The sequence below is a fragment of the Erythranthe guttata genome, chromosome 5 (genome assembly GCF_056151865.1).
Source record: "Erythranthe guttata isolate IM_541 chromosome 5, IM_541, whole genome shotgun sequence".
In the NCBI taxonomy this organism is placed as follows: Eukaryota; Viridiplantae; Streptophyta; class Magnoliopsida; order Lamiales; family Phrymaceae; genus Erythranthe; species Erythranthe guttata.
The window spans coordinates 9,643,802-9,669,476 of NC_142537.1; the positions used below are offsets into that span (position 1 = coordinate 9,643,802).

General features: G+C 36.2%; 1 protein-coding gene across 1 annotated transcript; it reads right to left on the reverse strand.

The window, feature by feature from the left end:
• Positions 1-19,418: 19,418 nt before the first annotated feature.
• Positions 19,419-23,888, reverse strand: LOC105972159 (protein NRT1/ PTR FAMILY 6.3). Its single transcript, XM_012997094.2, has 5 exons — positions 23,593-23,888; positions 23,250-23,427; positions 23,123-23,162; positions 22,212-22,789; positions 19,419-20,563 (listed from the first exon to the last, which is right to left on the reverse strand). The coding sequence occupies exons 1-5, from the start codon at positions 23,711-23,713 to the stop codon at positions 19,708-19,710; spliced, it is 1,773 nt and encodes a 590-aa protein (XP_012852548.1). The 5' UTR covers positions 23,714-23,888; the 3' UTR covers positions 19,419-19,707.
• Between the last annotated feature and the right edge of the window lie 1,787 nt (positions 23,889-25,675).

The following is a 25,675-nucleotide window of genomic DNA, read 5'->3' on the forward strand; positions in this document are numbered from 1 at the left end:
CATTGGTCCGCCGAGACCTCTTTATTTGTTCAATGATGGTGCGATCGTTCTAAGTGTTGTAATCGTTACGTGCATGACTTAGAGAATTGAATTCTCTAATTATCACTTAGTCAGCAATGGCCAGAGACTTAGAATGATTACAAACTTTCAGAACACACAAGACATCCAAGACTATTCTAGCGATCGAATCCCCGACTACAATGCACAGACCTCCCACTAGATTTCGGACTGCACGAACACTGGCCCTTGGGATGGTCCTCGGTGGAACTCAGGTCACGATACAGCTGGTCCTCTAGTGAAGTCACGGTGATGTCTAGGTCATAAGGACTAATGGTGTACAACTATACCATAGATATATCTATTTGATTATTGGGAACCACTTAGAGATTTCTAGGGTGAGGGAGTTCAGTGAACTCGTCAACTTACGAGCACCCACTTATGCATGCCGATATCACAATACCGTTTACTGATGAGATGTAGTACACATACACTAAGTACTAGTCTCTTAATGGGAAAGGCCGATATCCTCATAGGTGGCGTAGCCCTTCGACTAGGAACACGTTTAACAGTTATAATACTTAAGTAAATATCTCATGATCCTAACGATCAATTACTAGTACTTGTAATAACTGTATGGACTATATCTATGCTTTTGACAAAGGGACAAAGATATTGAATGCCAAGGTGTTTTATCATTAATACGAATAAAGGTTCGTTTATTACCATAATAAATACGAAAGACCACAACCACATGTTGGCTTGTTGGTCACCTACTCTAACAATAAAAGTCTTGGGTTAGGTGAGATTTAACTGACGGCTATAACCATTCAACTAGCCGATAGGTCTTTAGTTTACCCAAAAGGTATTTTAGGGAATGTTCTAGTAAAAGTTGATAAACTTATCTTTCCTGTTGATTTTGTTATACTTGATATAGATGAGGATAGGGAGATACCTCTTATTGTAGGGAGACTGTTTTTAGCTACGTCGAGAACTCTCTTTGATTGTTCCAGTGGTGATCTTAATATGACGGTGCATGATCAAACAATAAAATTTAATGTCTTTAGTGAAGATAAAAATCCATGTGATAACAATAATTGTTGCTATTGATGTTATGGATTTTACAAATCTAGAAAATTTTGTGTTTTGATTATGGACCCTTTGGAAGCATCTTTGAGTGCAGGAGACGATGGCGGAAACGAGAGCAGGAAGAAACAAGTTTGTTTTGTAGACTTAACCACAACTCCTCCAAAAGATAGTCATGAGTGTTGGGGTGTCGACGGTAATGAAGGCATGAAGAAATGGATAATGCCACCCAAGTGTTAGAGTAGGTGACCAACAAGCCAACTTGTGGCTGTGGTCTTTCCATTTATACTTGTAATAAACAATCCTTTTTCGTATTTATGATAAAAACACCTTGCCATTCTATATCTTTGTCCCTTTGTCTCAAACATAGATATAGTCCTTACCGTTATTACAAGTACTAGTAATTGATCTTTAGGATCGTGAGATATTTACTTTAGTATTATAACTGTTAAACGTGTTCCTAGTCGAAGGGTTACGCCACCAATGAGGATATCGGCCGTTCCCATTAAGAGACTAGCACTTAGTGTATGTGTACTGCATCTCATCAGTAAACGATTGTGATATCGGCATGCATAAGTGGGTGCTCGTAAGTTGACGAGTTCACTGAACTCCCTCACCCTAGAAATCTATAAGTGGTTCTCAATAATCGAGTAGAGATATCTATGGTATAGTTGTACACCATTAGTCCTTATGACCTAGACATCACCGTGACTTCACTAGAGGACCAGCTGTATCGTGACCTGTCCTTGAGTTTCACCGAGGACGACCCCAAGGGCCAGTGTTCGTGCAGTCCGAAATCTAGTTGGAGGTTTATCCATTGTAGTCGGGGATTCGATCGCTAGAATAGTCTTGGATGTACTGTGTGTTCTCATAGTTTGTAATCTCTAAGTCTCATGCCAGAGCTGACTAAGTGATGATTAGAGAATTCAATTCTCTAAGTCATGCACGTAACGATTACAACACTTAGAACAATCGCACAGTCATTGAACTGATAAGGAGATCTCGATGAACCAATGCTTCTAGTTCGATCGTGACATATGAATCGAAGGGATCGTACTGTACGTTAACTATATCAAACGGTTCTTGCAGGCACTTCATTTGTATCTAGAGAATCATGACGCGTAGTTGCTAGACGCCAATCTTGATTCTTTGGGTGATTAAGGTGAAACGAGGTTCATCTTAATCATAGCTCTGAGGGACGAGTTTTGACCACAAAGGGTTGTGGGCCCATGGCTAGCTTACACCTGAACCATCGAGGGTCACACTGCTCGTGCACATGACATCCTTGAATAAACGGTTCAAAATAAAAAAAATGTTTTATCTTTGCATGATTGGAAGTCAATATGATTGAGTCCAACATTCGTAATTTGGAATTATGAATGAGAATAAGAAATGGAAAAGAATAGGCGAACATCTTAGTGAACTTTTGATACGCGTAAAACCTAAGTATAAATAACCGCAAGTGTACAGTATCGCGTTTTGCAGAATAGTGAATTCCGGATATCGATCCACAGGGAATTAAGTTCCTAAATCTACCAAGTACCGTAATTATACTATCCTAAACTTTATCTAGACTGGAGAAAAAGATGGGAGATGACATGAAGCCAAATGGAAACAAAAATAAAAACAACGGTCCGCCAGAAACAAGCGAAGAATTATGACATGTGATAGCTTCTAGGGTAAAATTCACCAATGTACTATCGATAAAGATCTACAAATCCGAATCTAATGTCAATTCTATATTCGCTAACCCAGACACTAAAATACCCTAACCCCCGTCTCCAGTGTAGTTAGAGTCTACCCACAGGTCTGACGTCTCCGTTCAAAACCTGATATTAAGAGAGCATTTAGGTCAAGTCCTTAAGGGCTACCCGAGGTGCATCGCGTCTCCGTTTCCACAACCCGAGCTATGTTTTCCTAAAATCAAACGAGAAATCCTATCTCGAGTTCATTCCCATTTAGAATCAATTCAACTGTTGGCCAAACAATCGAAAGCATTTAATACAGGAAAACATAAACATAATCAAAGAACGACAAATAGATCACAAATCTGGAAATCAAAATCAATATATACAAGGTTTCATTTCCCTAAAAGAAAATGCTCAATTCATTACAAACATAACATCAAAATGAAGAACACGAAAAATTATAAACTAAACGTAAAGAAAAGCTTATGAAAAACCCGAGTCGAAACCCTCGTTGAAGCTTCCCGCGAAGAACTGGCGAGAACCGAACAGAAAACCGAAGAAGAAGTCGAGAGATAATCGAGAGTTCTAAAAATGAAGAAGAGACCTTCTATTTATAGTAAGAAATCAAAGAAAATTTATCTCTTCTCGAATTATGTGCCCAGATCGCTATATGGGCTTCTTGGATCGCGATCTGGCAGCCTTGGGAACTGCGCATCGCCTTTCCAGATCGCGATACAGGAATGGTGGATCGCGATTTGGTTTTTGATCAAAAAATGTACTGTGAGACCCCCCAGATCGCGATCCAGGAAGGCTGAATCGCGATCTGGGTCCTGATCAAGAAAGCGTTCTGTAAGACCCCCCAGATCGCGATACAGAAAGGCTGGATCGCGAGCTGGGCTTCTGCGCCAACTTCAAACGCTGTTTTGACCATTTTGTATCCCGAATTTGACAATTTTGCATTTCAAAAAAGTTGTAGATCTTGAAGTTAGCTTTCTAAGGTCACTCGAATCAGCTCAATCGGAGAATGTATGCAAAAGTTATGCCTGAAATACGAAACAATGCCACAACCCGCGATAATGCACTTTTGCACGTGTTTGGTTTGATTTTTGGCTTCGCTTCCGAAATCGTTTTGAATCCGCAAAAATAGCTTCTCTTTACCTAAAATATAAATAAAATAAAAACAACATAATATATACAAATAAAGCCGAAAACTCGGACGAACGAAGACCAAAACTCGAAGAATTGATAAGTGAAAATCATACAAAATGAACACTTATCAACTTTCTAAATCGGGAAGTTTCCAAATTTAGAAAGTGCACTGAATTAGGGTTTCCACTTTTAGAAATTGGAAATCGAGAATTGGCACTCGTAATGACGAGGACATTATAATGATTCCGAAAATGTAATCGTTACAATTTTCCGATCATTGAATTGAGAGAAACGAGCGAGTAAAGAACTAACGAACTTACGATGTTGGGCCCGGTCCAACTTAAGCCCGTTAGGGCTTTAATCATGACACTGTAAATAAAAGATTTATAGGTCTTGCACACACGCTTTTTAAAACTTAAAAAAAAAAACACAACACATCTCAAAACTCTAGCCGCTCGCCCCTCTCTCTCTCGGCCAAACACACCCACGGCCGTCGTCGTCGCCGCCGTTCCACCGCCAGAAATCGGCCTCCCTTGGCCGATTATTGTGGTAGTTCTTTTCTTCTTTTTCTATTCTTCCGTTTATTCTAACTATTGCATGTCTAGTGCCACGTTTTAGTAGATCGAAGTATACGAGGTGAAATCCGAGAGGACGAAGATCGAAGAATCGAATAACCGAGGAGCAGCCCCCGAGCCGACGACGCACGCGCTCCCACGCACCGCCCAAAGACAGCGCGTGATCCTTTCGCACCGCCGCCGCTGCTGCTTCGTCGTCGCCGCTCCCGGATTGCACGGATTGGTTTCTGTGGAAATCTTGCTTCGTTTCGTGCACCAAACTCACGCTTCATGAGGTAATTCTCGAATCCGGTATTCGTTTGATATTAATTTAATTAGATTAAATTATGTATGTTCGTTTTCGTAGTAGGTTTTGTGAATTTGTATGTTTTGTATGTTCACATGAAATTAATGATATACTGCGAGCACGTTAAATGATATAATGCGAGCATGCTAATTGATTTACTGTCGATTAAATTAATTCGCATGACTGTCGTTTTTAATTTCGCTGGAAGCGCAAAGGTACGCAATTAATTGTTTAATTATTGTTGGGCATGTGATTATGTGATTTAAACTTGTTTAATTTGCATAAAATTTTTGTTTTCCGCTGCATACACGTGTCCGATTCCCAACACCAAGGAGCTAAACAAGCCAAGAGAGAAGGCCTATGAAAGCTATTGAGGTTATTAGGATAAAGTCAAACGGAAATTTCACAAAGGGCAATTGGTGTCATTGTGCAAATCCCGATTTTGGTTATTCCCAAGCAAGCTCAATCAAAGTGGTCGGAACCGTTCATTCTCCATGAAGTTCTTCCACATGGAGCAATCGAGATAAAGGACCATGACTAGGATCGCACCTTCAAAGTGAAAGGGGGTCGGCTTAAGCCTTAATGAGGAGATAGTAAAGATTGTCAAGTGGCTTTGGTCACTTCAGCTTAAAAATAAAGAAGCAACGTCCAGCTAAAGACTATAAACTTAGCGCTTCTCGGGGGGCAACCTGAGCTTTTTAGATTTTCGTATTTTTCTTTATTTTTTTATTGATTTTTCATAGGCATGCATTACAACGATTTTAATTGATTTTCAATTTTCAGGATCGAAATTGTGACCAGGGGGTCCGAACGGCCATTCGAGTTCAAGAGGGTCAGAGTCAGGTTACGCAATTTCAGACGACCGTCTGATTTCTAGTACAAAATTCCGGACGACCGTCCGAGAATCAGAGGGTTCAGACTCAACTTACACAGTTTGAGACGGTCGTCCGGATTTTAGTTCACGATCTCGGACGGCCGTCCGAGCCAGAGCCCCAAAACCAACTCATGCATTTTGAGACGGCCGTCTGAATCCGAGTACAAATTCTGGGACGGCTGTCCGAAGGTCAAATTGGGCATATTAAAGGAAGGAAAATCAGACTTTTCCTCCACAATCTCTCAACCTTCTCTCTTATTTTCTCTCAAGCACCCACGCACCAAAACTCTAAATTAGCAAATTTCTCTTCAAAATTCACGGAATTCACGCACAACACCGACTCTAATCCTCTCAATTCGATAGTTTGTGTTAGTATTGGCAGGGAGGCTAGAGAATCGACCAAAATTCTCCACAACCTAACTCTTCAAGGCATACCGCCCACAAGGTGTTCGATAATTTCCTCAAACCAAGTTTGTTGGTTCGATTTGCATCTGTTCTTCACCAAATCTCTTAGAATCCTTCCCATCATGTCTTCCAACAAGAGAGGCTGCACGACGAACCATCCACATCGAATAAGGGAAAGGGCAAGAAATGCGACTCCGGTTCCCCAACCGAGAAAGAGGCATTTGTGCCGAAGGAGCTGCAACCTTATTCGAAAAATAAAAGAAGAAGAAGAAGGCAATCACAGAACGAGCCCTCAAGATCACACTATAACACTTTTCCAACCTTAATTACGAAATATTCAAATGAAGGTGACAAAAATTGTGTGAACCTGAACCCGTCTACAATTTCTCGATCGTCCGAGAATTCTACGCCAACACATTAGCAATCAAGCCTCCTAACTACCCCTCAAGTATGGTAAGAACGATTTATGCCTATTTGAGGACAGACACCATCAACGAATACTACGGCCTCCGAACACTTGGCCACGAATGGAGTGCGATGCAAAAGGAGTCACGAAGACTCAAATCGGTGAGGTGTTGTGTGATGGGCACCCGAAGTAGATTACATATCCGGACAAGAAGGCGTACGAACTAAGTCGGAAAAGCATGAATTACGATGGGAAAGCGTGGTTTACGTTTACTTGCACCAATGTCATCCCGACTACCTCTTTTAGTCGGGTCAACCACGAAATATGTGCCCTTGCCTACTACATTATCAAGGGCGAGCCGATCGACGCTGGTGCCATCATCCACGATCAAATATGGAGGACAATGCATGACAACTCAAAGGGACTTTTCTTCCCTAGCCTAGTCACGGGGTTGTACAAAAATGAGAAAGTCCCAAAGCAACCGACCAATATCGAGCTAAGCATCCGGAAGCCGATTGCCAATATGGCAGCCGCAAAACCCAAGGCGGCCACACATGAAGAGCCACAAGCCTTAGCCGCATTCGAAGCCGCTCATCAACCACAAGCGCAAGAGGACGAAACCTTGAGCTCTATGCCGATCGACGATTCCGGGGGAAGATGGAGCGAGAGATGATACTCACGAAGAACCGGTTGGCGACCATCGAGCACAAGGTCAACACGGTGGAGGCGCTCCAAAGTTGGTCGGGGAAGATGCTACAAGCCATCATACGGCACTTGGGATGTGGGACGCCCGATTGTGTGGAGCCGGGACCTATACCGGCACCGATTCTTGAGCCCATGCCTGAGCTTTCCGACGACAGGAGCGTGAGAGAGATGGAGAGGAGAACACCGATCACATCGACTCCGATTAGTCTGATGTTTTCTATCATTAAACTTTGTTCTAATTTCGTTGAGGGCAACAAAAATTTTATGTTTGGGGGTGGAAAAACATTTATTTTATTTGTGCTTTATTTGCGTTTAGTTTGCATGCATTGGGTTTTATTTACTTTAGTTGTTTTTTATTGCTTTAGTTGTCTTATTTTAAAAAAATATTAAAAAAAATTGCTTGACTCAAATGCATCGGTGAGTTGTGATGATGAGAAATGACCAATGTTTGATGATGAGATTGGTTGTTTTGTTGTGATGAGAACTATATGTTTAGTTGGCTTTCGATTCAATGGAACTTAGACACGAATTATTGCTAGGAATCGCACTTTGTGTATTGCTTTTGTTGAACATTTGTATTTTAATTTGGGAATTAATTTATGCTAAATCATGCTATGTTCGATTTTAGAGCTCACCTTATGAAATTTATGATACGAAGTATGGAGTAGTGAGTGATTTGGGATATGATTTGGGCCTTCTTTGAACCGTTTGAGCCTTTCAAGCCGACATTTTATCGAAGTTATCCTTAGAACCTTGATTTGAGATTCGGAGAAACGGTGTTCTTTCTTTTAGCCAATACATGGTAAGGTGGAATAGATGGAGATTCTTGAAAAATTACCCCTTGGATTTTGGTTGCAAAAATTTGTTAGAGTCCTTCTTCTTCCTTTTCAAAAAGAAAATAAAAATAAAAATAAATAAAAAATAAATAAAAAATAAATAAAAAGAAGAGAAGAAGAAGAAGAGACTAAAAGGGAGAAAAGGGACTAAGAGTTGAATTGTTTTGAAATCTCGATCCATTCACTCAAGAGCAAGAGTAAAACCATTTGTAATCTTGAGAATCGAGTTTATTACGTTCTTAGAGGTGAATTCATTGTTTCAAACGCCTATCTTTCAAATTTTGGCGTAAACACCTCAATTCAAGAAGGATGACCCCTTATACCCATATTTCCTACCTTGAACCAAACCTAACAATTGAAAGTCAAAAAGCCCCAATGATCCCAATAGCTCAATATTCGGTATTAGTAGAGTAGAATAATTTGGTAAGTATTTGGAGTCAAACATATGTATGTAAGCATAAATTTTTCATGTTTTAATTTACAAATATTGGATGCTTGAAGCAATTCCATGATTTGTGGTTTTTTGCAATGGTAAGTGACTAAGTGCTTTTGAATTGCGAGCTTGCGAATGTTTAAGAATTTTCACTATAATTACAAGTTTTGAAAACGTGAAGTTGGTCATTCATCTATGTGAGGAGATGCATTAGTTGAGTTATTTGCTTATGATTAGTTCTTGCTTGAAGACAAGCAAAAGTTGAAGTTTGGGTGTGTGTTAAGTGTATATTTCTACACTTAATTATATCTTTTAATTGGAGCTTTTGGTGTATTTTATTGATAATTGGTGCTTAAGTTTTGATTTATTGTGTTTCAAGCATTGAAGAATTGAATAAATTGAGGATCAAAACTTCAATTTAGAAGAAAAGGTGGACAAAATTGGAGAAACCAATGACAACTGGACTGGTCAAGATCGTCCGAGATTTCACTTAGATTCCAGACGCTCGTCCGAAGACAAGAATCAAAAGAATGACCTACGGCATTTCGGACAGCCGTCCGAAATGTAGTTCAAGCGCCAGACGGTCGTTCGAGCAGGCGAAGCTGCGCAGTAAGGAACTTCCAATTATACAAGGAAACAGCCTTTTTGCCAATTTTTCCATCTTATAAAAGGCCATCTCAAACACAAAACCAGGGGTCCTCTTTCTACACAATTTTGAGAGCAAAGAAGCAATAACGAAAACGAAGAATTTGAAGACTTCAAGCATAGTTATTATCTTTCATGACTATGAGTAGCTAAACTCTTTATTCTAGGATTTTATTTTGAACCCTATGTGGGATTTATGAACCATTTTCCATGATTTTTATGCAAGTTTTAATTCCGGATCATTTCTTCTACTTGTTTTATTAAGTGCATGAAACTGGCCACTTTATGTGCTTTTCTATTATTGTTAAATGCATGATTGGAAGATCGGTTTAATAATTAGAACTTTGGTAGAAGAACATTTGTTGTGTTATTCTAGGAATATAGTTAGCCTCTTAGGTAGCCATTATTGAGATCTATGCTTAATGGTATGTTCTAGATCTAATTGCGTAGGATTACATTAATTAATCTAGAATATTAGAATCAAAATACACGCGGAAACGGATTATGATTGATTAAGCATCTCAGGTTAATAATCCGCGTTAATAACTTGCATAATTGAATGAGTGTTGGGTGCTAAATACCAACACGCAAGTGCACGTATCGCAAACAAGTAGTAAAGTAGACTCGTGAGAGTCGGATGTCGATCCCACAGGGAATACGCAAATTATTTAATCCTAAGTACCAAATCTTAACAATTACGGTTTTTATCCAGCCTACGCAGGGTTGTCAAATTAATTAACTAAATAAATTAAACTAATTAAGAAAGCAATTAAACACGAGAAAATATCAATATAAAACGGATCTAGGATTTTATCTTCCCCCTATGTGATAATTCTTCACCCAATTAATCTCCTATCATGCAAGTTACGATTCCCGATTATTAACCCAAGACACGAAATTACTCATAACCAGCTGTCGCTGTGCTATAAGCCTATTATTCATAAAAGATTCACTATATGTCTATGCAAACCTAGTATAAATAAAGAATTAAATAACAAGTCTCGACAACGGCTACCTAAGGTATTATCTGTATGTCTACGATAATACATGCAATCAACACACGCATTCGGTGAAAAACTACTCGAAGGCTCTTCTATCCCTGTTCTAATTATTAAAACGATCTGTCAATCAATTCTAACAATAACTAATAGCAACATAAATTAGCTACGTTCATGCGCTAAATAAGATCAAGATAGAAGAAATAATCGAAGAATTAAACTTGCATAAAAGTAGAAAAATAGGTTCGAATTACCACATAGGGTTCCAACAAAATCCTAGAATAAAAACTTAGCTACTCATGTTCGTAACGAAAAGCATAATAAAAATATGAAAATTCATAAAAGTCGAGAAATAAAAATAAAAGGAAAACTAGGATGAAGATTCGTCAAGTCTTCGTCTTCGTTCTTGTAAATTGCGTGTAGAAAAGATAAAAACTAAAAATTCCCAAAGATCCCTCTAATTGTGTGCTTGTGGCCTTTAAATAGGGTGCAAAAATATAATAGGGCGGGTTTCCTTGTGTAATTAAAATTCCTTCACTGCGCCAATACGTTCTTCCGGACGGCCGTGCGAGAATAGGCTTTAAAATCCGCACGGCCGTGCGGTCTTCAATTCTTCAGAAATCTGATTTTTTCACTTTTGACCCACTTTTTCTCCAAATTTGCAGTTTTCATCCCATAAGTTGCCAATTCTTCAATTTGCACCTAAAATCCAAATAACAACCATTTTAAGCACCAATTATCATTAAAATACACCACAAGCTCCAATTAAAAGGTACAATTAAGTGTATAAATATACACTTAACAATGAGCAGGGGAATTAATAATCACATAGGGGGGAGATAAAATCCAAGGGTTGTTTACTCTGATAAATCTTCATGTTTAGTTGCTTTCGTGCTCTTCCTTGTTTAATTTTCTTTAGTTTAATTTAGTTTTTATGAATCAACTTTCGACTGTGTAGGGTGGACTTGATGATAATTGGTAGAATCTAGCGATTAGGATTAGATAATTAATATTCTATGTGGGATGGATATCTGGACTTTTTGTCCACTAATATTACTTGTTCGATACGTACACTTACGTGTAGGTATTTTCACTAACAACACACCTCACCCCACCACTGTCGTCGCCGCCACCACCTTCATATCTTCATTAATATCTCTTCAAACCCAGTCGAGATTCAACCCATCACCGTTAAAACCTTCGCCTCAGTCGCCGCCACCATAGCCAATCTTGGACCAGGCTCCAACTTCCTCGCCGCTGCTTCTTGGACTTGGGTTCCTTCATCGTGAGTGCAGCATATCTAGTAGTTGTGGGAGATGGCGGAGCATGGTGAAGATTACGGCACATATTAACGAACGGGGAAGAAGATGGGGTAAGTGGGGGGAGGTCACCTAAAGTGACTTTCTTTATTTCTCAGGAAGGTGGACGTGTGTTGCACGTCTTGGGTCAATTTATTATGTTTCTTTTTGGTTTGTTTTGGCATATTATTCAATATATTATTTGGGTTAAATTATTATTCAATTTATTATTATTCTTTTTGGGTTAAATTATTATATATTAAAATATTGAAATTATTTGGAGTATATTGATATTATCCATTAATCAAACTTTGTCTAATATTACAATATGTTTAGATTGGTTATTTTTATTTATATTTGTATTCAAGATTCCATTTAATTTTGTTTTATTTTCTTTCATCTTGATTTCTTTTTCACATTGATCATTATTGGAGAATGCAATTTTTTTTTTTGCCAAAAAGTTTTTTACTTCATTAAATACTTGAAAGGACAAGCACATAGGGGCCTCGTTAAAAATTTTGTGGGCCTACACGAGGAAAAGAGTACCCTTAAGAAAATACGGAATGAAAATAGAGAAGGGAAAAACCTATTACAATCTGTTACAAATAAGCCCCAAAAGTGGGCCAAAAAAGCAAAAATAAAACTACTAAGATTATATGACCCCTGGTGGGGATGAAAAGGAAAAAAATGTATATAGGCTCTTCTCTTCACAACAGCTTGGTAGAAAATCATCCAAAAAGTCCACGAAAATTAGGAATTCCAATGTGATCCAGAAAGAGTAGCTTTTGTATATGAGGATGAAGATCATAAGAAAATGTTATTTACCCCTTTCTTCTTATATGTATTAGTTTTTGCTTGCAACTTCTTCTTGGAACACTATCATATTTTCTTGGATAGATAGATTATTATTGTCATTATTTTTCTTTTTTGAAAATAGAATTCATTGAATGTATCAAGCTAAGGTATTTATAGTCCAACTATGTATAATATTACAATATAACATGTTTAGATTCATATAATTTCTACTTGTATTTGCATTCATGATTCCATTAACCACTTTTTTTTTTCGTTATCTTGATTTTTGTTTTCAAATCTTGAAGTGAACTCCAAATATTATATCACAATAATGTTGCAACAATACCTAAAATATCTTTAAAATTGCAAATTGGTGAAACAGTGAAGAAAATTCCAATTGAGGGGTGAAAGTGTAAGTTATGACAATATCTCCTTATTTTAATAATAACCTTACAATTTGGGGACTAAGTTGATTTTTTTTAAAAGATATGAAACAAAGTTGGTTGTTCAACTACTCCACTGAAACATTTTGGACTTGGAATAGAAACAAAGTCAAATACATTGATTTTCCTAATTTATAGGTCAAGACTTCCCATTCACATAGTAAGCAAGAAAACTTCTCAAAAGTTGGCAATGATAGGAATTTCATTGATCCATTTCTATGGTCCTTCTTTTCTATGGCTCCTTCAACCCTACACCCGGTGGTAAACACCGAGTGGGTCTTCTGCTGCCACGTGCCTTTTTTTTTCTAAAACCCCTAAAGGTAAACCCAAGCGGGAGAATATATTATAAAATACAAAAAATAACATGTGGCAACAGAAGACTCACCCGGTGTTTATCACCAATTGTAGGGTCGAAGAAGTCATTTTCTATTTTCTATTTTTTTCTTCCTAAATTTGGGTCAATTAAATTTGAGTGAGTGAAAATATATTTTTTTGGGGTAAATATCATTGTAGTAGTGCTTTCACTTGCATGCATGATTAATTTGTATACAAACTTTGTAATATAATGTAACACAAGTAATCATATGTTACTACCCACTTGTGATCATATTCATAACCCAAAAAGACAAGGGCATTTTACAAATAAGTTCATCAATGGATATTTATTCATAAAGGAGTCTAGATAAAAAAACTATTTTACAAAAAAATCCACACATGATCCAGGGGTTTGTAAAACACTAAAATAGGCCCTAATATTTTAATATGTTTCAATTTCATCCTTTAATTTTATTTAACCTCAAATTGACCCCAAATTTCACAAACTATTCAATTTTGACCCAAAACACAATTTTGAGTGTAATTTCGTCCTTCGCAGCCGGTCTCCGGCGTTGACTTTTTTTTTCTTCCTGATTATTCCGCCGGTCTCCGGCGTTGACTTTTTCGAAAAAAAAATTCCTTCCTGATTTTTCCGCCATTCTCCGGCGTTGATTTTTTAAATTTTTTCTTTCTAATTTTTTTTCTTTAACATCTTTTTGCCTCCGTTTAAACATCAATATTGTTGTGGTTGACACTAATATTAACTATATTACTGTTAAACATAGTAATATTAATTATACTACAGTTTTACACAGTAATATTGTCATATTAATCTCTAGCGCAGTAATATTAACACAACAAAAGTCATTATTATTGTGTAATAATGTTGACCGTTCAACAAAGGTAAATATAATAAAAAGCCAAAAGAATTAATATTGATGTGGTTGACAGTAATATTACTGTAACAACAGTAATATTACCGTCAACCACAATAATATTATTGTGTTTACAGTAATATTACAATAGTAGACATTAATATTATTACGTTACTCCGCAACAACTCAAACAAAACAAAAAGCCCAAATAATTAATAATAGTACTGTGGTTGACAGTATTTTATTGTGTTTACAGTTATTTTACTGTCAACGACAGTAATATAATTACGTTGACTTGTCAACAAATCAATCAAAATAAAAAAAAAAACCAAAAAAATACTAATATTGTCGCTAATATTGTCAACGACAATATAGTTACGTTTATGTACTGTCAGTAACAGTATAATTATTGTTAATGACAGTACAATTACGGTCAACGTTTAGCGGCGGGCGTACAAAAAATGAATAAAAGTTTTAGGAAAAAAATCGAAAAAAGTCAACGCTAGAGACGGCGGTCTACGCCGGAAACCGGTGGCGGAATAAACAGACCAGAAAAATAAAAAATAAAAAGTTGAAAAAAAGTCGACGTCGGAAACCGGCGACAAAAAAATAATTTCAGCAAAAAAAGTTTTTAAAACAAAATGTCAAAATTGAACTTTTGTGGTCAAAATTGATGAAATTGAGGTTGCAATTAAGAATTCGCCGTAAGGGTAGCGGTAATTTTGTCAGATACATTAATTTTTCCTTTATTTATAATACATATTAAAGGGATGGGTCTATTGGCGAAAGATATATAACCCCTGAACCTAGAATAATAAAGAGGGCTGGTTAGGACACAAAAACCCCAAAAGACAAATATTAGCAATTTCAGATGATGCATTGGGGTTTCGAACCCGAAGTCAAGGAAAGTTTGGGTCAGTCCAACCTAAGATGTTAAATCCGAAAGAGGAGACGGAGTTTCTCTTCGGTCGAGTAACTTCACCCAACTAAGCCAGAAAATGATGGGGCTTATACCTTAGAGCCAAGTCGGAGAAAGCAAGGTTCTGAAAGAAAGGCCCTCTTAGAGGCTTTGGCCCTACATTGAGGGAAAACCTACTCTACGTGCACTTTTGTAAATCAAGAAAATGAGTAAATTTACAATATTTGCACAGAGGTAATGTTAACCCTAAATCATAAATATGTCAGCCAAAATTATTGAAATTTTGAGAAGACTTTACAACTTAATTTCATTTTTTCTCTGCACTATTCTTAAAATATAGCATTTGACACTTTGGCACCCCATGAAGAAATAATATCACTTTGCACTCTGGAAAGGTAAATAATCATTCACATTGCACCTCAATTGATATTTTAGCAAAATTCTCGAAGTAAATTATTTGTTTGGTAGATCTTTAACAAAAAAAAGCATAATTTGCGGAAAATTTCTAGTAAAATAGTGAGAAAATGGTTGAATTGTGGGGAGAACCAAACAATTTAACTTGACCTAAAGATGAAAATACCATCCGTGAATACACACCCATACAAAAACATTTTTTTTCTTGGTGCAAAATTATTAAATTTTTAATCTTTCCACCCTTCAACTATTTTTTTCACCAAACTACATAAATAATATCGTTTCATACAAAAAAATCATCAATGTTTTACCAATTCTGATAAGGGAGGTACACATCCAATAATTTGAAATTTATTTATCAGAATTCTATTATTTGAATTATATTTATCACATAAAAGGAAATTTTCATTTATAAATGCTACTAATAGATGAAATTATCTTCACTAACCTTAAAACTTATGTTGGGGTGAACGTGATATTAATTTGTTTTTGGCGATGCATTCTCAAGGGTGCAAACTGGAATTATACCTTCCGAAATTAATAAAACAATCATCAACAATTGAAGAAACAATATAACGGAAACTTATCAAATTTATCTATTAAAATTATAAGTACTGAAATTTCGAGAACTTGGCTCCAAATTTGCAATTCAGCCTTAGATGTATTATATTTATTGTTGTCAACAAATACTTATGTGCTCTAAAAAATTTGAAGCCAAAATCAGACACCCAACAAAAGAATATATAACAAATATAAGTCAACATAAAAAGGTAAAATAACGAATAGTTACTAAATAAGTTTTACATTTATTCTTTGTAATAATTATAAAATTTCTTCCGGTCACCGTGCATATTGGCATTCCTGGCCATTATTGAAACCCCAAATTGCGAAGAGCTAACTCTTAAAAAATCTACATAAGATGCTATGTGGCCATCAGTGGTTCTTGTCCGATTCTCCTCATTTTGTATGGTCGTAGCTAGGTGGTGGTGTCGTGGTAAATTATGGTCTAGAAAATTTGTCCAACATAAAATAGATTAGAAAAACATATATTATTTTGACTTTTATGCTGGAAGAGTTAAACAAAAATTGTTCGGGATATTAGGAACATATATTAAAAACTTGAGACTACACAAATTCCCAACTGACTCACCTTCATTGAGAACAATGATTTGAACTGGAGTTACCTGCAAATGGAAGAATAAAAGTTATGCCAGGAAGAAAATAATAATAATAAATAGATCTAGAAGATCCAACCATGGTTTGGCAACTTTCATGAATGCCAAAAGTAATTTTGCGAATTTCTGGTGAAGAAAGCATGATTAAAAAGAGACGTTAATCTAAGACTCAAGCCAAAAATAAGAAAAATCAAGAAAATCAAGAAGTTGTAAAGACTAAATGTGAAATGGTTTGTATACTTTGCATTTTGTATCAACAAATGCTAAATATGTATTTGTATATGATTTATTTAAGGTTGTTATTCAATGAATTGTAACTGATCAATTTAATTAATATTGGATTATAATAACTTTTATAATGTATTAACAATTTATGAATTAGTAAAAAAATGTTAATCAATTTACCTAATTGACCTTTCATTCTTGTTTATTAATAGGGTATTTTTGGAAGTACAAAAAATGCAAGAAACATCCCATCTATTCACACTTTTATAAGTAGCATAGATGATTTGTTCGACCCTACACCCGGTAAAAACCACCGGGTGGGTCTTCTGCTACCACGTGTCTCTTTTTTGTATTTTATAATAAATTCTCCGTTAGAGTTTACCTTTAGGGGTTTTAGAAAAATAAAAAAAGAACACGTGGCAGCAGAAGACCCACCCGGTGTTTTTCACCGGGTGTAGGGTCGAAGGAACCTAGTATAGATATAGAAATTTGGTGTAGTGGGGAGCCGGGGACTGGGGAGGGGGGCGTGGAATGAAAGATGATTAATTTTTTCTTTTTATTATTATTAACGTGGATTATTTATGAATTTGTTTTTTTATTTTATTTTAAATTAGGGGTAGTTTCTTCATTTTTTTAAGTCAACCAATTTATCTAGGCTGGGGTAGACTAAAAATTGCAACATATGGGGTAATAGTTGTTTTATTTTTGAATTTTTTTCGACAATTAGACATTACACATGGTTCTATGCAATTAACTCTAAAGCGAATAGCAAATAGGCTAATCACATGAGACTTAAATGCATATTGGTCCACAAAAAATAGTATTTCAAATAAGGGGAAATGGCAAATAGGCCCATGACAAGGGCACTTAATTAAAATAGGGACATCCAACTTTTTTGCCTTTCAAATAAATCCAATTCATTCAAACTTATTTGCAAATAAGGAAAATCCTTTTATATATACCAAAATTACCCCCAATTCATTGAAATCCAATTTAACTCCAATTTCATGATTTACACCTCAATTTAGCCCAATATCATCAATTAACCAATTTTAACCATAATTTCAATTATGACCCCAATTTTGACCCGCCACCACCGGAGACCGTCGGTCGCCGCCGTTGACCGACATTGACCACCGGTCTCCGGCGTTGACTTTTTTTTTTTTTTTGAATTTTTTTTTTCCTGAAATTTTTTTCCGGCCGGTCAACTGCCGTTGACCGCCGGGTCTCCGGCGTTGACTTTTTTTTTTTATAATTTTTTTTTCTTAAAAAAAATATTTTAATTAATATTACTGTCTTGGCTGCTAAATTACTGTCGCGGAGACAGTAATTTAACTGTTAATTGACTCTTTTGTTTTTTTTTTTTCCTCAAAAATATTTTAATTAATATTACTGTATTCGTTGCTAAATTACTGTCTCCAGCAATTATTTAACTGTCGGAGACAGTAATTTAATTGTTAATTGACTTTTTTATTCTTAAAAAAAATATTTTAATTAATATTACTGTATTCGTTGCTAAATTACTGTCTCCGACAGTTATGTAACTGTCGGAGACAGTAATTTAACTATTAATTGACTTTTTATTTTTTTTCCTTAAAAAAATTAATTTAATTAATATTACTGCATTGGATGTTAAATTACTGTCTCCAACAGTAATTTAACTGTCTTAGACAATAATATTAATAATATTACTGTTCGGAAAAATAATATTCATAATATTACTGTCCCAAACAGTAATATTACTGTCTGAGACAGTAATTTAGTAGCCAAGACAGTAATATTAATTAAAATATTTTTTTTCTAAGAAAAAAAAAAAACAAAAAAGTCAACGCCGGAGACCGGCGGTCAACGGTGGTTGACCGGCCGGAAAAAAATTTCAGGAAAAAAAAAGTTTCAAAAAAAAAAAAAAAAAAATTCAACACCGGTCTCCGGCGGTCAACGCCGGAATCTGGCCGGAAAAAAAAAACATTTCGGGAAAAAATTTATTTTCTGAAAAAAAAAAGTTTTGAGGGTTAATGTGATATATTTGTTTAAATTCGGGGTCAATGTGTAATATTAAGGAAGTTAGAGTATAATGGGTGGAATTGATAAGAATTATATTATTGAGGGTATTTTAGACTAAAGACATGGGGATGGGCTTAATTGAGAGACTGTTTTTTTTGTGGACCAAAATGCATTTAAGTCCCATGTGATGAGCATTTTTTCCATTTGCCCTTCAAATAAACTCATCTCCATGCCTTTAGTCTAAAATACCCTCCATAATATAATTCTTATCAATTTCATCCATTATGCTCTAACTTTCTTAATATTACACATTGACCCTGGATTTAAACAAATATATCACATTAACCCCCAAAATAATAATTTTTTGAAAAAATATTTTTTTTTATGAATTTTTTTTTCCGGCCAGATTCCGGCGTTGACTTTTTTTCTTTTTTATCGAAAACTTTTTTTTTCTGAATTTTTTTCCGGCCGGTCAACCACCGTTGACCGCCGGTCTCCGGCGTAGACTTTTTTTTTTTTTTTCTTAGAAAAAATATTTTAATTAATATTACTGTCTTGGCTACTAAATTACTGTCTCAGACAGTAATATTACTGTTCGGGACAGTAATATTATGAATATTATTTTCCCGATCAGTATTATTATTAATATTACTGTCTGAGACAGTTAAATTACTGTTGGAGACAGTAATTTAGCAGCCAAGACAGTAAGTTTGAATGGGCTGGATTTATTTGATAGACAAAAAAGTTGGATGTCCCTATTTTAATTAAGTGCCCTATATGTCATGGGCTATTTGCGATTTGCCATTAACTCTAATGTAGGCTCAGAAAGATTCTTTATACTTGCCTTAGACGTGCGTTCCGTAACAAAAGTATGAACAACGTAACATATACTATATATAGCAGCGGAACATAGTCATTTAGCCGATCCCTTGGTCTTTCCGGTTACTTATCAGCCGAACAACTTTCGTCATTATTTTGGCTACCTATCTTACAACAGAAAAAGAAACAAGAAAAACGGCAAGAAAATAAAAGAAAAGAGTCACTTCACTTGGATTTTTTTTTCAATATGTGTATGACTCTTTTCGACATTCTTTTTGTACACAAACAACCCTATATATTATTTGAAGTTGATTGAACTATCAATTTGCCAAAAATAGCTACTTAATGGCAAACAAGTTCAGTTTCATCCAACTGAATACCCTCCTCAGCAAGCCTCTTCTCCTTGTACACATACCTCCTCGCACAATACTGAAATATCACCAAATTGAAGACGCTCAAAATGGTCAACAACCAATAAAAGTCGTAAAGCTTCCCTTGATTCAGATTATCAGCCAACCACGGGTTATTGTCGCCGGTCAGCTTGTGCACTATAGTCACCAAAATAGAGCTGAAAAAGAACCCTAACGAAAGCGTACTCAGAAAAAGCCCGGTGCTCATTGTCTTCATACCCTTCGGGCACTCCCTAAGGAAGAAATCGAGCTGCCCGATATACGTAAACGCCTCTCCGGACCCCACCAATAGGAACTGAGGGATCAGCCAAAACACACTCAAAGGAATAGTGGCCGTTGGATCGTCCGTTAGTCCGTGGGATTCCGCCACGCGTAGGCGTTTGACTTCGGTCAACGCGGCCGCCACCATGGCGATTATGGACAGGACTAGCCCGACGCCTATGCGCTGTAGCGGGCTTAGACCGTTAGGGTTTTTCAAGATCCGACGGCAGATAGGGAAGATGATGCGGTCGTAAATCGGGACGGTCAATAGAATGCTGGCTACGAAGAAGACTGTTAGAGATGCGGCTGGGATTTCGAATGACTTTCCGATCCGACGGTCCATAGTTGTCGCTTGCGAGACCGAGAATGTTGTCATTTGTGCGTAGACGGTCCAGAACATTATTGTTGTGGCCCATGTGGGCAGCATTCTTATCACCATCTTCACTTCTTCTACATCGGTGGAGGTCGAAATGCACCACTTGTTCGCCGGTGCTTCAGGAATCTTGATTGCTGCCTTGTCCAGGAAACTAGAACAAAACAAAACGCATATATATATAAATTAATTAAATAAGTGAAATTATTGTTTATTATTGCCTTGTGATATACAAATTCTACTGATTAAAGACTAAATCAACCGCAACCGGCTTGTACAGTTAAACCTCTATAAATTAACATAGTGGAGATTATCAAAATTCTATTAATTTAACGAAATGTTAAATTATTAAACTAATAATTAAATCTATTTTTATCGAGTCGTGATCGAAAGAAATAAGAAAGATTATTAACTTTTCAAGGTCCTACTGTATTAATAGTCTCCCTAATTGTTGTGGACCACATTACTTGTTCAGCCAAAATATTCAACAGCAAGTCAAATAATGCAAGTATGTGATTGGCCCACGAATATTCTAACTTGTGAGCAAACAACTATAGGAACCAATAGAATTATTACTACAATAGTTTATAATAAAATGATGGATGGATGTATGTGGACCACCACGTAGGTTGTGATAAGTTTCCAGGTTGGACCTCAACTGGTCCAAATACCTCTCCTTTTTGGTTGGCATCTTATGAAGACATATCATATTCATTTTTCAAATAATGCAACACTAGATACCAAATTAATATATTACTACCTATTTCCCATCACCTTATTAACCATTATTTAATACCTAACCCCACAACTTTTAATATTGGATACTATTTATATGATTGAAAGATATTGTCTTCATATGTATATATATAGGTTGATTGATGGATAATTATTTGTGTTCATTATGAATGAAAATCTGGACTAAAGATCTATCTTTCATCAACTAGCTCACATGTAAACCAACATATGAGCTTTGGTATTTTCGTGTCTATATTAATGGTGATGATAGAACCAGTCGTTGTCGAATGAAAATAACTCGAAATCCATTTCAAGATTAAGTTTTTAACATAAAAACAGGATACGCTTTTATTTTGTTTTCTGGAGTAGAGTATTTCACTGTAGCCAGGGGCGGACCTAGGTGATTTTTTGGTGGGAATGCTAGGTAAAATATGGTTGTCAATTAATAGAAGAAAAAAAATTGCACTTGTGTACTAAAAGTGTACAAAATTCAAATCTTGAAGAGGTTATATAGTCTATAAATTAATAGGTAAATACCAAAACAAAATTTAAAAAAATAAAATAAAAAATAGGTAAAAAGAGAAAATCTGCAGGGTCGGGATCCAGTCGTGGGTCCGCCCATACTGTAGCAGACTAATCATATTCGTATATTCGAATAAAGATAAGAATCGGAAAAACCGTAGCGTGAGCGTTTCAATTTAACTTTTAGACATTAATCCCAAGAGATAGTGTGAGAGTTTCAAATTAAACTTTTTAACATCACAAGAAATCTATTAAAAGAAATATTCCATAGGACCCCGGATTATTATAATTTTTAATTAGTGCTACCAAATCTCATTAATAAATTTTCAATTCTTGCTGCTATGAAACCACATATCCTAATATATGCTACGTTTTTAATGTTCTAAATAAATTAATTTCTCAAAAAGTTAATCATACTATACTCAAAAAAGTAATATTTTTTTGTTTAGTTATTGTTTGTTTGTGTAATTTGTGTGGTAGAGAGAGAAAGAAACAAATGAATAAAAGCACAGAAGAGACAGTTATTACAGTTAGTGAAGACTCACCGGAACTCCTTGCTGTGTGGTAACTGTTGCTTCTTCTTCTTGCTGAGAAGGCCTCCATCGCCATTAATGTCATCAAGGTTGAAGAGCAGAGAAGAGTCTGACGGCAACTCAAGGTGTCTCTTCCTCCACGCCGCCACGAACACGACGGCAATCTGCGTCAACGGGCTGCCCACAAGCTTCTTGAAACGGTACCTTCTCGTACCGGACAGAAAAACGAGCAATCCGACAACAATGGCGCATGCACAGATCCCGTACCCCCACTGCCTACCGAGATTGTCTTGTATGTACACAAGCACGGTCACCGCTCCAAGTGACCCGATATTTATGCAGAAGAAGAACCAGTTGAAGAATTTCACCATTTTTTTTCTTTCCTTGTTGTCCGATTCGTCGAACTGGTCCGACCCGAAGCCGGAGACGCTCGATTTTAGGCCTCCGGTGCCTAGGGCGGTCAGATACAGGGCTGCAAAGAGGACCATAAGCTGTTTGCTGCTCGCCGGGATACATGATTCGCTCCCGGCGGTGCATTTTGGTGGCCGGAGACTCGGGATTACGGTGGAGATTGTCAGTATCGTCACTCCCTAATTAATGAGTACAATGATTGATTATTCAAGAATTAATTAGCACAGCTAGTCAAAGTTCAAACAACAAAAACCCAAACAGCCTGGAGATTATATATTCAATTGCCAATTGCAAGCATCAATTCTTTTTTTTAATTTTATTACTAGATCAATTCCAATTCGCTGTTTCGGGTTTCCTCTTTACAGTGAAGATATTAATTAATTAATCAATTAATTAATTTAAACTGGCAGATAATTTCATCTACTACTGACATATATATCACACTAAAACCAAGAGAGAGAATATCGAGACGATGAAATCAAGTGGTAATTTATATTAAGCGTTGGGCTTACCGTAGCTTGAACGGTGGCGAAGATGCCAATGGTCAAGTACCTGCACCAAAGACAAACCACATAAATTAATTTTGCCATCCGATCCGAGAATATACTATCTTAAAAATTGAATAAATAAATAAATTACCTTCCGAGAAAAGTATCGGCTATGAAACCACCAAGCAAGCAAAGCATGAAAGAAGTGCCGAGAAAATTGGTGACATTGTTGGCGGACATAGCATTGCCCAAATGCATCGTCCCGGTCAAGTACGTAACTAGATTAACCGCTATGCCCAGCGTAGTTAACCTCTCAACAGCCTCCACCCCTGTGCGTGTTCGTCCCCCGAATTAATTAATATTAATAAAACTTCAAGACGAATGCACATATATATATATATATATATATATATATATATATATATATATATATATATATACATATTTCATCAGTTCATGTATATATATAAAAGGGTATGTATGTATGTATATACCAAGAATCATGGCGGCGGAGGCCCAGCCGCCGGAGGAAGATCGGACGGAGGAGCGGCCTTTGTAGTCCCAGGCATCGGGGAGAGTTTCGGCCTGTTGATGTGTTTCGGGGAGTGTTGCCATTTTATCAATTGTGTACAGTTTGGCAGAGTATGAAAAGTTGTTTTGCTATATGAAATGTTTGTATTTTAGCAAAGAGAAAGAAGAGTCTCGGTTTTTATATTATATGTAGCTAGCAAGCAGATAATTGTGAATATCCAAGGGTGTCCAATGTGCCTTATTTATAGTTGTGGCCTTCTCCAATATTTATGCTCTCCTATTTTTTTATTATTATTGTTTTTTTTTTTTCTGGCGGAGGATTGGTGGGGTAGGGTTGGTGTGGGAAATTGTGTGTGGGAGTGTGCACCTGATCACAATGGATTTCTTTGATTTGTTTAGAAGTCGTTCATTTATCGGTATTATGTTCCATTGACTAAATAGTTTGGTTATTACTTCCATAGTCTTTCAATATATCCCATTTAGTCTGTCAGATTATATTTTTTTTAATTAATGTAATTTGGAATTGTTTATGTATATTTGAGAGTTACATATATAGTCGGATTTTTTTTATGTACGAATAAATGACAATGTTTTGATTATTTTATCTACCACACTGTGTACAATTAAACATCGGGCTTTTTGCAAAAACCACCCTTGTGTAATCTCGAATTGCTGAAAAATTCCTCGTGTTAAAAATATTAGCACAAAACTTCCTGTGGAAAAATAGTCAAAGCCAAAAAAGACCCTACGAGCTCAATGTGTTATACACTCGCGCTTTGTGCGACTGGGCCTCGTGTTTAGGAACTAGAAAGACCTAAATACCCTTTAAATCAATTTTTGAAATTTATGAATTTACCCAAAATATTTTTCATAAGCTCAAAATGAAGTTTTCAGAATTTTCAATTCAATCCCCACTAATTTTAGAAAAGCCATCTCTCCAAATTGCATAGAACCAAATTGCAATTTTCATAATTTCTCAAAATATCGTCATCTTGTTGCCCTCTCCTTCAGATCTGCTGCTCGCCAAATAAAAAAAATAAAAAAAAAAATAAAACAAACAAAAACCAGCGATTCGACTTCATAACCTGCCCATTGCAAAAGAAGAAAAAACAACAAAAGTTGCTTCCTCCATTTAAACCCGCCGGAAGAAAAAGGCACTTCAAGCACAAAAAACACAGGCCCCAGTACAATACACACACGCACAAAACGTAACTTGATCCAACATCTTGATTTACAAGAGATATGAAAGAACCCATCATACATAAAGCATAAGTTTTTTTGGGTGGGAAGGCAGATGGGGATGCGGCGGTGGTGTGGCCATGGTGGTGGTGATGCGGCGGTGGTGCGGACGTGGCGGCCGTGGTGCGGTCGTGGTGGTGGTGATGCGGCGGTGGAGGACTCAATGGAAGAATTGGGTTGTGACGGTGGTGCGGACATGGTGGTGGTGGTGGTGCAGCCGTGGTGGTGGTGCGGCGGCGGAGGGCTTGATGGAAGAATTGGATTGTGGGAGGAAGACGATGCCTTGGTGATAATTTGATAATTTTCTTTTTCTTTCTTTTTTTTTCTTTTTGCATTTTATTTATTTAATTGAAACATAAATTATTAAAAAATATGAGGGTTAGTTTAGTCATTTCATATAAGTCAATTGCTAATTCGAAATAAGGGCCAGTGTGCTTTGTCAAAAATAATATAGGGAGGTCTATGCTAATATTTTTAACATGAGGGGTTTTAGACATTCAAAATTTCACAGAGGGTCTATGAAATTAGCTCATTAAACATCTATAAATCAATATATTTGGATTTAAATAACTATTAATTTAGTGAAATATTAATTAGTTTCTGACTTAATAATTATTAATCGAATACATAGAATATACATGACTGTTACATATACAGTGAAGGCATGAGAACTGCAACATATAATCACATTATTGATTAATTATGATAATGAATGAATGTCAAATATCTCTTCATGTCATGAAAAGAAAGAATATGATTACATTGAGGATAAATATGATTAAATTGAGGATGAACTATTTCTCGATA

Excerpts from the sequence above, each read along its gene's own strand:
- LOC105972159 (XM_012997094.2), bottom strand. The coding sequence starts at position 23,713 with ATGGCAACACTCCCCGAAACACATCAACAGGCCGAAACTCTCCCCGAT. Across the intron at positions 23,163-23,249 it reads GCCGATACTTTTCTCGGAAG|GTACTTGACCATTGGCATCT; the intron begins GTAATTTATTTA and ends TCTTTGGTGCAG. Across the intron at positions 22,790-23,122 it reads TCGCCACCGTTCAAGCTACG|GGAGTGACGATACTGACAAT; the intron begins GTAAGCCCAACG and ends CTCATTAATTAG.